The sequence below is a fragment of the Cyanistes caeruleus genome, chromosome 2 (genome assembly GCF_971803275.1).
Source record: "Cyanistes caeruleus chromosome 2, bCyaCae1.hap1.1, whole genome shotgun sequence".
Lineage (NCBI taxonomy): Eukaryota > Metazoa > Chordata > Aves > Passeriformes > Paridae > Cyanistes > Cyanistes caeruleus.
In genome coordinates, this window is record NC_141702.1 from 65,049,059 (window position 1) to 65,062,151 (window position 13,093).

General features: G+C 37.1%; 1 protein-coding gene across 9 annotated transcripts in view; it reads left to right on the plus strand.

Moving 5' to 3' along the window:
* Positions 1-13,093, plus strand: part of UTRN (utrophin) — a 339,362-nt gene that overhangs the window by 235,619 nt on the left and 90,650 nt on the right. For all 9 annotated transcript variants that reach the window (XM_086877551.1, XM_086877555.1, XM_086877553.1 and 6 more), the window contains one exon: positions 1-157. In XM_086877551.1, the coding sequence (XP_086733677.1) occupies positions 1-157 (157 nt within the window). The remainder of the gene's footprint in view (positions 158-13,093) is intronic.

Here is a 13,093-nt window from a genome sequence, read left to right on the forward strand (position 1 = left end):
GGCTCACTTGGAGGCCAGTGCAGAGAAATGGAACAGATTGCTGACATCCCTGGAAGAGTTAATCAAATGGCTGAACGCAAAAGATGAAGAACTGAAAAAACAAATGCCTGTTGGAGGGGATGTTCCAACCTTACAGCAGCAGTATGACCACTGCAAAGTAAGTTGCTTAAGTTTTATGGATATGATACTGTGAATTATAGAATGAAGCAAATTTTTGTACAGGAGAAAGGGTGAATGCTTCCTAGTGACTAATTTCTATAAAAGAGCTCTTGGTCTCCACCCATTTTGCTTACCCGCCTTGCCCAGTAAAGCCCAAGTAAGATAGGCTATGAAATTTCATCTAAAGGCTTTTTGATGCATATGTTCAGTGTAAACATGTTTTTTCTTTACTGTTCCTTGCTATTTTTGGAATCCTGATGGGTGAAACTGTTATTCTACTCTAAAAGTTAAGGAAGGCATGCAAAAGTAAGAAGTGACCAAGAATCATGAAAGCAAAAATAAATGTAAATTCAGTAAAATTGTGAATAGTGCTTTTCTACATGTTACTAAACTCACCAGTGATAGCAGCCCCCTACCCATGCATATTTACATTGCAAAGATGACTCAAAATTATTTTAGAGAGCTGAAATTTTTTTGTGCCTTGTACTGTTGTAACTACAGCTTGCTGTTCTAGTTTTCTGGTTTTGCTTGTCCTGTTCTGGTTTGCACATGACAGACCATTAATTCCTAAATACTTCTTGACAGTAAAAAAGTCACTTGCATCCACATTTCTCCATTCATGTAGCACATAGAGTCTCTCTTGCCAACTCTGATCAGTAATCAAGTGAAGATGGTTTTGCCATTGGAAAAATTCAATCCAGTAAATCTGGTTCCATCTCATTTGTTGATCTGTACAGTGTAAACAGGGAAAGAGAACAATGCAGCTTTATATAGCTAATTGCATGATAAATATGTTCCCTTCTGCCAGCTACACTGGTGTCTTTTCTATTGTGGTGTTTGGTGAGGGCAAACTTTGAGTTTGGAAAAACTTACTAATACAGAAATACTTGGAATACTGTGGGGTTGTACAGAAAATATAGTCTGTCATGAACAGCACTTTTGCATATTCACTCCAAAATAGAAGTGCTTAAGGAAATCTGCATACATTTCTCCTTAATTTAGTCTTTTAAAGTAAATTTATTAGCATAAACTCAGGAACTTTGTTTCTTGAGAGTTCATCTCTTCCTAATTCCACTTAAAACATCATGCTCTGTTTGGAGGCACATATGCTTTGAATTTTTTTATAATGTTCAAATGGTGGATTACTAGTGTCAAGGAGCAATAGAAGGCTGAAACAGAGCCAAATATGATTTTGAAGGAGGTCAGTGGAAGGTGGTAGACCTCTACAGGTCATTTTCTAAAGGCTTGTTTGTGTCTTGTGTAGATTACAGTATGTGCATAATAGTAGCAAAATAATATTAGTAAGTGTCTCTCATCTGAAGGACTCAAATTGATTAATAAAACTGGGGCTTTATTTTGAGGTGGAATTCTGAAGTGGAAAAACAGAGTAGTAATGATGCTGGGTGGCTCATGTGGACCAGTAGTGAACTGCAGCAGTGTGAAGGAGAGAGCACCTCTGGGTTGTTTAATCCTTGCCCTTATGTTTAAAGAATAACTGATATTTTGTTACGTGTCAAGGTTAAGATTCTAGTGAGTGCATTTGGGAGCTTTTGGAGATTATTCTTTCATTTTCCAAAAGAGGCAATATTCTCACAGTGTCACAGTGAGTATTGGATATAGTTGTCTGAGTCAAGTATTTAATTCGTGCTGCATTAATGGTCTGCAACAGCATGAAGTTAAAGCAACCCTGAGTGTCACTTTATTTTTTATATACCTATGCCAGAAAAAGCACTGTATACACTTTCATATATTTCTTAGATGATGTCTGGATGACTATTTCCAAACAGTTATTTTGTTAGGGGGAGCCAAGAGATTGCCCTATATCTTGTGATGATACTGTGCTATACCAAATACGAATTATTAGCAGGCAGCATTTCACATTCTGTTGAAGTGTTGCTTATTAGCTATTGCCAAAGGAGGGGAGCTGAACCACAGCTGTCTATTGGTTTGATTCTCATGGCAATGCTTCACTGCTGTTTCTTAGCAGGAGCTGTTCATTCCTTGCTGAAGCTGCAATTTACTAATAAACTTAATCAAGCTGAAAAGTTGTGATTTTTTTCAGATAGACGGTGAAAACTGAAAGGGGAAAAAAAAATCCCAAAAACAAACCAACAAAAAGCCAACAAAACAAAACCCCAAACCTGTTAGAAGTCCTCCTGCTTCCTCAGCAAGGTTAAATGATTGGTTGATGTGGTTAGGATGCTGGAGGAAATGTCCTTGGTTGAGGACCAGAAGTTTTATTCCCATGATTTTTTATTCTTTTCAAAACGTTATGCCAAAACCGCCATTTCAGTGGACTTTTGTAAACTTTATGTAATTCCATATTGTGGGTTACTCTGTGTCTTGTAGTGGGTATCACTGTCTGGTGTCATTTGCTTTGCCTTTAAGGTGTTCCATTTAGAATATATATCCCATGTTGAGCTGGGAGTTTTCAGTGTTTCAGATTTGAGCTGTAACTGTATCAGATGAATATCGCAGAGATATGACTTGATTTCTCTTGCTCCAGAAGATACTCCCTTTATTCCACCTCTCACTGCCAGCTGTCCTGGTAACTTTTTAAAATATTTCTTTGCCCATGCTTCTTCAAGTGTTAAACCTCCTGAACATATAATCTGTAAAATTTACTTCTGATCAGTGGGATTTTCTTATGGTCCCTTGTTGGGTTTGTACAGCACCACATCAAATGACCTTGAAAAGGCTCTCCCAGGTTTCTTTGTGTGCTTCTGCTTTCCTCTTTACTTCAGTTTCATACCTAAATGTAGATTTGAAGCTGTCTTCATGCAAATTGAGCAGTTCAGTACCTCACTTTGTTTCCACTACTCTGTGACCCATTTTCTCTATTTCCAACTTGCTTGCCTGATCTTGTCCTTGCAGGCACTTCAAAATGTAAGTGGTAAAGTAGTGGCTTAGCTTTGTAAGATGTGCTTTCATGATAGTCCCATCTTCTTCCCTTTATTTTTCTGAGTTCTGTTAGATTAGCATTATTTTTTGCCTCTAGTTACTCAATAATTGTTGTTTTTATTAACCTACTTTTTCCCCCTCTCAGGTACAGGAGATGACTTGTTTGCTTCAATTTAATGGCACTAATTCTATTGGCCTTTCCCTCTGTTAGTATCTCCCTCGCTCAGTGCTTGGCTTCAGCAGTGCTAAATAGATAAGTACAGTATTATGTGACAGTTTGGGTTGGCTCACATTGTTTGGGCACTACTGAGGTCTGTTTGGACAGGAGGAAATAAATGGCTTGCTATTTGATTTTCAAACTTGTTTTTGTTTTAATATTGCTCATTCTTCTTTGCTTTAAAAGCAAACATTACCCACAGCACTGTTAATAAGTTGAATTAGGGCTGCAGATTTAGCCTGCATTTCCCAGGTTAACAGAAAGCTTTCAGGATGCAGCAAATATTTATAACTTTTTGATTCTTTTTTGTGTTGTTCAGCCAAACTTCCATCATCTGTAGTAGTTTATAGTCTTATCACATACTAAATGCTAAGTGCAGTCTATCAATGAGCACATCCAGTCTGGGTGATGAGTGTTGCTGTGTGCATTGCAGGGGGCAGGGCAAGAGGAAGCTTAAACAATGGTGCATGAATTTCCTATTTGGATTATTCTCAAAATTTCTTTGTCTTTTTTCCTCTTTAAAAAAAGAATACTGGAAAATTTGGGATGCTGGGAGAAAGTTTACAAGTCCCTGAGCTGAGAAGTTGTTCATGTGGAGCGTACCTGTAGCTGAGTCTACACTGACACTCCAGAAGTGTGGGATACAGGGAACGGTTTATAGGAAAAAGAAAGTGAAGGCACTTACCTTTTCAGAGTTTATTGCCATTTTTTTCCATAATTTCAGTTTCTCACTAGTGCTAGTTCTTAGCAGCTCATGTTTCCCTTTTATCCTGTTCCTCACCAGTCTTCCTTATAAATATTTGTTTAGGATTTTAACGTGTGTGATGCAAAATTTGATCAGCTGCATAGACCAGGAACAAAACCCCACACCAACTTGCCAAAACTGAAAAACCAAAAACACCACCCCAAGCCCATTCCTCCTAGCCTCTATTCCTCAAAAATGTACCCCTACATGGTTATTTTAGTATGTCAGAAAAAAAATTTGCAAAAATACCATGAAAAAATGGGTGGGCTGGTTTTGTGCATATGGAAGTACCTAGAATCACACATGTGTACAAGAGGAGGCAGCAAAGATGCTGATACCTTGTTCTTTGGAGATGCACTGAAACCTTTCTATATCTCACTTTTCCACTGGAAGAGTTTCTGACTGTAGCTTTTGAAAGTGCACTTTTGCTAAAATACAAAGACTCCCTAAAAGCTGTAAATCACTGTGGTTTAGATTCCAGAGAGAGAACCAGGACATTTCAAATTAAGCAGAAATGGGTACCCTCTTGCATAAATCCTGTTGGCATGTGTCTGCATAAATGAACAAATGTCTAGCTAATGCTAAATAATGCATGCATCTTGGATCAAAGAGATGCTTAACTTAGCTTCATTTGAGCTCAGAATGAATTGGCAAAGGACCTGTGAATGTTTGATTGATAATTTTATATCTGTGGAGAGGTCATTAATATTTTAGATACTCTTCAAACTTTTTGGGGTTGCTGTCTATGTATTTCATGTTTCAAACTTGTTTTGTGAAAGTAATCAAATAATGAAAGTTGTAGTATTTCAGTCTTAGTTTTACTGAGGTGTTTTCACTTAATCAAAAGTGTTAGCATACCCAACTGGAAACTACTTTCTATGTGTTGTTATCCCTTCAGGGTGCCTGTAATTCTGTTATTCTCTTTAACAGTGGGAAAAGTCTGTGAGGAAAAGAATCAATTTCTATCCTTAAACTTTTCTTCACTCTCCCAGTTTGCCTGTCTGACTTTGGGCAATGGTCTTATTCTTAAATGAATTCCTACTTAATTATTCTAGATTTGTTTTTCTGGGCTATTTTCTGTATTAAAATACACTTGCATGTTAGGAATTACTAAATCTAAGAATGAAAAGAGAAGCATTAAAGTATTGGAGTTGCTTTAGGCTGTGCTCTTAATTATAGTCTAGAAAGAACTTTATTAATTTGGTACTCATCACGTAAGACACAAAGTACACAAAATCTCTGCTGCTTAGAGGTGGTCAGCTAAACTGGTTGGTCAGTTAATGGATGGTTGCTAAAACATGAATTTTGACTGCAGTGTGAGCTGTGAGGGGATAAGAAAGAAGAATTAAGTGGTCCATGGTTGGAAGCGGAAAATCAGTACAGCCTCTTGTTTAGGGGAAGAGCTGCAACTTGGTCTCATGGACAAGGATGTGATGGAAGCAGGAGCTTGAGCAATATGTACCACTCTGCTCTGAAGTGGCTCTTTAAAGTCAGGATGTGGTTTCAAAAACTGCATGCTCTATCAAGAGGAGAATAGCCTTCCCAATAGTCAGTCAGCATTACTGAGGGGTATGAGAGCTCCTTAAGTAAACTTGTAAGGGATAAGAGTTTTTTAAGAACTCTTGAAATTTTGCATATTTGAGAGTCCTAAATGTTGATTATTGGTGAAAAAATCTGCTATTGTACTACACTAAAAATGTTTACTGTTCAGGGACAGTACATCTCATTAATCTTTAACTGAGACTTTTCTTTGTGGTGTGTTTAGGTGGAAGAACTGGAAATTGTGGGTGGGAATATTTCGTTTCAGGAGAGGAAGAGCGTAGTTAATGTCTGAAGTTAAATGAGGATTCTCAAGTGGACTGACTTAAATCCACTGCTCACTAAGGATTTACTTAAACTGATTTGTGTGTTACATGAATGATTCAGGTGCATGTCACTGCTCTCCTGGGCTTTTTCTCCAGAAGAATGATGTGTAAACAAAAGCATGGCACAAAGAATGAAGTGTTAAATTAAGATGCCTGTGCAGTGTATTTTTAACTTTGACAAAAAAGTTGTTTCTCCTGGATGTATTTCATCTTGTTCCCAGAACTGTGGTTGTCTTGCGATAAGACAGGAAAGTTGCAACGGATCAGTACTTAAAATAATAAATAACCTGGATAATGAAAGAACAAATTCTTCTGTCACTAATGCAGAGTAAAGCAGGTTGTCTTACTGTGGAAAAAAACTATTCATAAACATTTTTCCAGTACAATAAATGAAACATATCTGTGGGGTTGCCTTTTTAATATCATTTTGATGTATACAGCTCAGGCTGCTCTTTCCTGAGGAACCATTGTCTCATTTGTTTTAATCAAAGACTCCCATATAAATTTTTAGACCTCACTAGTCTTTTTCAAACCACTGAATAAAGGAAGATTTGTAGATATCCTCAAATATCTAAGAGGTCATTCTGACATTGCTGTGGAGGAGAATGCTTGTGTCATAAATTAGGCTTACATTGCAGAAACAGCACAGCAATCAACCTTTCTCCTTGTCCTTAAAAGGCTGTGATGAGTTGTGTGCCTGTTTCTGTGGCATCTTTTTATTTCACCTCACAAAAGACCACTCTAATTCCATCATCATTAGCCGTAGCCCATCTATAGCTAATGGCATCTTGTAACTTCTTGACACACTGGAATGTACCAGACATCTGTTTCACTCCTGTGTCTTGAGCCACAGTACTGTGACTGGCTGTGGCCTGACCTTCAGGGGTGAGCCATGAGCACAGCCAGGGAAGGTGATGGAGCACAAGCATATTAGTGACTGATTTCTACTCTCCACCCGTAAGACAGGCACTCCATTCTCTCAGCTACCTGTGTTGTTCATCCTGCTGTGTTCTTCTGTATCCTTAGGGAACTGAAGTGACTGCTATTGCATGTGATACTTAGAATGAAGTTGCATCAATGCAATGTTTGATACTGTAGTACAACAGTGGCTTTTTGTTTTGTTATTTCTGAGGAGGCTCAATATTTTATTGGCTATTTTTTGGTTGCAGTGGCATATTGGGCGAATTATTTCAGGAACCTGGCGATGAAACTCCCAGGACCCTTTTATCTAAGCTGTAACTGCCCAGAAAAATGCTTTTGGATTTCAGTTTCTGTATGCTTTTTTTTTAAGATCAGTTGGTGTTTCAATTGCATTTAAAAATGTTGGGTACCACCTGAAACCTAAGGACAATATGTCAACAGATGAGCTGCCTCACTGGATCCCAGGGGATGGACTGGTATAAGGAAATGAGACAGGACATTTTTCTGAATGCAAATATTTTTTTTTGCTGAGGTCTGTTTTTCCAAAGGCAGAGAGCCAGGAAAAAACACTGGCACAGTCTCATTTAATCTGTTTTTTCAACTGGGGAATACTGCTAGAGAGCCACAATAATACAGGGTCCACTGCCATTTTTTTTTTCAGATGCTTTCATAGCCTGTAATAGAGATGAATATTCTTTGTCCTGCTCATACCTTTCTCATTTTGACATCAATTTGAGGTTCTTTCTGTATAGTCAATAAATAAAAGCAGCTCAGGTTTCCTTGATTTCTCTGTGATCTGTTTTGATAAACTGGGCCACTAAGAAACTATTTAACAAGGCTGTTCATTTGTCACTTGAATGTGGACTGGAGCTTGTAGGGATTAATGCAAATCTTAAGAACCTTTTTAGAAAACTGATACTTTTCCATATTAATTTCTTGAAAACACTAGAGTTCTATTTTCTTTTGTCTTGTGTTCTCAGTGGGCAGAGTCCCCTACACATCACTATTTTGGAGAAACTGAATGGACATATTAGTTTATGACACTTCTTAAATATATGCAGTAAGAGAGAGGCTGTGACCACTTTAAAATCCTCCTAAAACTTACTGCATTTGCACACAGGGACTGGAGAAGAATCTGCTATATTTTCTGTTAAGAACATCTTAATCTTGATCCTGGTTCTTGCTGCTACAGGCAGAATCTTTAGGGAGGAAGAATATTTATTCCAGTTAACTCCTGAACTCAAGGACCTCAATCCCTTGTTATTACAGTCAGTAATCCACCCTAGGAAGATCAGCAATAAATTGGAAAAATTGTGTTTCCGTGGCAGCCGCCCACTCCTGTTTTCATGCAGATTCTCGAGATTGAAGGCTAGGTTTCAAAATGTATGTACAAAATAGAGGAGGGTATGGGAGTCTTCTTTTTCTTACACTTCTTTATTATTTTTCGCTTTTTTGTTTTGTTGCATTTTTAGAATGCAAGGGTTGGTATTGGTTTAATGGGCAAGGTAATCTCACAGGAGGTATTTTGCTCTGTTTTGCTTTCTTTCCAAGAACTCTTAATGATAGCTAATAGTTGTTCCCAAAGAGTTAGCATACATCCGTATCTTCTGACCTGGGTTTCAGTGAATTTCTCTCCTCCAGAGTGGTTAGTCTGTGGGGCTCGGAAATTGCTGGGAATGTCACTACAAACAATTTTCTTCTCTGAAGTTTTGTCAGTTTTGGATACCAAAGGGTGCTAAACCTAAAATGATGCTTAAAGATTTGAATCCTTCTTTTTAGGGATGCTGCTGGATGTTACATTTTTGCTAACGTGTTTCCTGCAACGTGACTTCAGTGTCGTGCCTCAGAAAGGCATTAGATTGAGTCGAGGGTTCCCACTCCTACACTTTGAGCTGCAAGAGGTCCTTAGCACTTAGGGATTCATCCAGTATTTGTTATTTAGGGGAAAAGACGGGGATTTTTTTCTTTTAATCAGATTTGGAACCTGAATGCTCATCTTGTGAAGCCAGTAACATGATTCCTTTCCTTGTGTCATTTAAAGGATCATCAGTAGTTGTCCACATCAGAAGACTTGGGGTACCCTGAGCTTTGGTATTAAGGTACAATTCCTCCATATAGTGCTGTGCCTTGTAGCTCTGCAGTGTCTGCAGGCAGTCCTTACTGAGATTACTTTGTTTTAATCAGTATGTTACTGAATTTTATGAGCATGGTGTAATTGAGATGGAAAATACTTATTCAACGAAGTGGCTGTTGTTTGTGGGGGTGGGTTTCTTTTTTTTTGGTTTGTGTCTTGCTTTAGGGGTGGTTCTTTAGGCACCTCTTTCTGGAAGGAGTGCAATGTTGTCCTCACACATTTACTACTAATGAGTTATTAACTACTAATGAGTGATTTTACATGCTTGGTTGATCATCTTATAATTCATTCCCCTGTAATGTATGAGGACACTTTAAAAGCATCCTGTACAGAATGTAAGTTTTATCCAGGGTCATTTTTATCTTGTAATGTAGCATTATGTCAGCGCTAGTAGTGAAGATACTGTGTCCTAAAGTGGCTTCAAGCACTATATATTAACTGGATGTGAAACTTTGTAGCCCGATCTGCCAAATAGACAATACAAATGCAGTAATGCAGTAACTTCTGTGACGTGAGCAGCCTTTTCTGGTTCTGCAGTGAATGAAGATCAGCCTTAACTCTAGTTTTTGACAGTCTGAGATGCCATGCTGTTACTGACACATGACTGTGCTGTTAGGTGGTTGCTGTTGGTTATCCCTATATCCCATTTCTCTGTAGGACAGATTTCGAAGGGATATGGGAAGCTGAAAAGTTCTTCTGAACTTCTAGCCACTGGAGGCCTGTTCTTTAAATGAGCAAGTGTAGCCTGTGGTGAGAGAGACCATTTCAAAGATGTTTTCAAAGAAGCTAATAACTGCAGCTAATGGTAATTTGTGTTTGGTTTATTTTGATAGGATTATAATCTTTTAAACTTTTCTTGTTAAATTAATGTGTAAATGGAGAGAAAAAATCTCCATGCCAGTGTTTGATCGTTTAACAAAATATGCCAATGATATTTCCTAGTCAGTTTTATGATATTGTGTCAGCAATTTTGTGTTTGAAAGCAATATTTAAAAGCTTAAGAGAGGGTAAACCAAAGCCATAAATCATTAAAATATTCTGATACATTTATTTTTCCCTTTTGTTTGAAGTTGGACTGATTTTTTTTGCATTGTGTCTATGTTGCTAAGGAATTTTTAGTGTACAAGTCCTAATATAGGTAATAGAATAATTTTTTTTTAAAATCCCACAGACTTCCTGTTCCTTGAAACATCTGGTTTGCATCTTACATGCTTGAAGAATTTTTAAAATATAAACTAAAATATCATGACTAATGAAAGGACTAGGATTATAATTTTATAAACAGTCATTAAAAAATGCATGCTTTATAACTGTGTGGTTTACATGGGTCTAAATTAAAATTTTCAGTACCAACAGAGGTTTGAATGATTTAATCCAATCATTACTTTATTAGTATATTTTTCATTAAGTCAGTGTAACAGGTCAGCAAGAATTTAATATTAGCAGTAATAGAAGAGAGAATAGTAAATGAGATCCTTTTAAAGAAATTACTGGAAAAAATACATCATTTTTCTGTTATATATTACTGCAGGTCATCTAAAATTTCTTTTCACATTGTTCCAGATTTTATACAGTCTATATTTATTTACCTTGAAATAAATTTGATATGTAGATTTTCTTGTTTCTTCCAGTTCTTTAAATAACAGCTATTTGTAAATTTTCTCCTTTGCGGTTCCGTCTTTTTTGAGTGATGGATCTGCCTCGGAAGAGAGAGGCTAGAAGTTTATATAAGCATCCACTATCTTGAATAGGTAGTGAATAGGATAAGGTTCAAGCCAGGGAAGGAGCCCTCCAGCAGAACAAAATGCTGAAAGGGCAACATTTTGATGCCCTGAAAGGAGAGGGAGGACTAATTGTGAAAATACTTTTATCGTCATATAAATTCAAGGGAGGGGGAAGCTGTAATTTTTAGGTAAATTGCAGTGGTATCTGATAATTTGGTCCTGTGCATGTGGTTTTTCAATCTCAAGTTTTGCAGCAGAGAGATGCCGAGCAGTACTTGATGCTGACATCAGTGCTGTGCTCAGTGCCTGCCATCACACTGGGTAGGGACGCTTTCAGGAGCTTCAGTCCTTGATACAGAATCAAGTCCCCAGGCTTTGACTAAAACACAGATTGCTACAAAGCAGTCTTCCTTGGCTGAAATTACTCGTTTGCTATAGGTCAGCCACACTTGGGATGATTTTCTGGTGATCTTGTATTCTTCTTCATGTATGACCATGAAGATAATGCCTTCTGACAGTTCTGGCTGCTACAAGATCCTTAGTCCAGTGAACATGGGTGCTTGGAGGCAGTTTCTCAAACCCTTTTTTTCACCTGTGTCTCTTCCTACTGCTTCACGTGGTGCTGGTGCAGCAACACTGGAAGAGAAGGAAGAAGTTGCTATCTTAATGCTAAATCCATGAAGGAGTGGCTAGTGGTAAGCACAGCACAGAATATAAAACAAACAAATAAACAAAACCCCATGGTGTTGTAAAAACAAAGGCATTTTTATTGCTGGGGAGAAAACTAAACAGACACAGGTCAGATGTGAATCACATTATTAATGCTGTTCTGGAAAAACAGCTTGGGTACCAAGATGATGTGTGTGGCCTAAAAAATCTCTACATACTGCAAGTAAGCATGCTTACTGAATTTTGGTTATACTTTTAGAAAAATGTGAAGAGATTTCTAAGAAAGCAATGACTTTAGAGTTAAAAGCACTGAAGCTAGTGCACCTTATTGCTAAATAAATACAGCATAAATGAACTAATTACAAGAAATAAGTGAAATTTATTTACTTTTTAAGAAATCTGTATTTATGGTGTACACTTTTCACTAAGGTTTCTGGGGAAGGAGAGCAATTTTGCACATTTTCATCTTTTTTTAAATGGCTTTAAGTTGACAATTAACGTTTCTGGGAAATTGTTGCAGATGTGTTGAAGTATTCTTTGGCATGCAGTTGAATTCTAGTTTTTGGTTTAGAGATATTCCACTGTGTTCTCAGTCTTATTATTGTTTATGCCTTCAGTATTTTACTTATTACTTTTACTTTTCTCCATACTTTTGCTAGCTAACTTTGCCATGGCATAGAGCTTGTTTCGAAGTATTGAGGACTGAAAATAACAATTTGATTCTATGGTTTTGTTTTTGGTTTTTATTCTTAATGAGAAATTGTTTGTGGTTACACATCCTGTTTCTAAAGAAAAGGAAATCCTATTTAATACATGCTGGTTCTACTATATGTAAGATAATACAATTATTTGCCTGAGGAACTACAAATAAAAAAGCTTGTCATACAAAAAAAGAAAGCAGAGAAAGGAAATGAAGTGAGTGAACATGAGTAGTAAGTCTGTCTTCTGATCTCTCTAATGTGCCCACCCTATATTGGAAAGTATTTGTGGAGCTGAGTTAAATAGCCCTGCATCACAGAAGTATTCTTTTAAGCCCTGGTATCTTTCTCTATTTGACTCCTAATCACTGTCAGTTATATTAAATGACCTTTTTTCTCATGGGCTGTTCTGTAGTCATCCCAAAAAAATGGTTTGTGGCAACTTTTGCAATAAGTTTCAGTAGGACTTTTTTTCTTTTTTTCCAGGTTAACAGTCATTCTCATAGAGCTATTTTTAATCAAGAAATATGGTTTATTTGAACAGCTATTAAAAGAACTTACAGTGGGTAAAAATAAGGCAAAATTTTGTCTTTATTGTCTGTGGATATTTTGCTGAACTTGTCCTGAATTATTTTAATTTCAATCTTTTTATGCTGAACAAAACCTGAAGCAGATTGTTAAAATCAACTAGCGAGTTCAGTTGGAAAGGAGGAGGGCACAACCTTGTAACCAGGGAATGGAACACTATTTGGAAAACCCTGACAATTTTCAAATGGGTTTGCTCAGTGTTTTGTATTAATATATGTATACTGAATGTCCAGCACTATTTAAATTCTAATTTCTTATTGGTAGGATTGTCTGAAAATTTGGGTTTTTTCTTATCTCCTTGGTTGAATTTGCAGGTCCAGCTGGATTTTTGGTTGTTTTTATGAGACATTGTTGGATCATCTATTCAGAAATGCAAAGACTGGGCAAGGTTATTGTGTTGGGCAAGTTCAGTTTGCAGAGGCATAAATGGAACTAATAAAGCAACACACACTACTGCATGTTGTGACAGGTT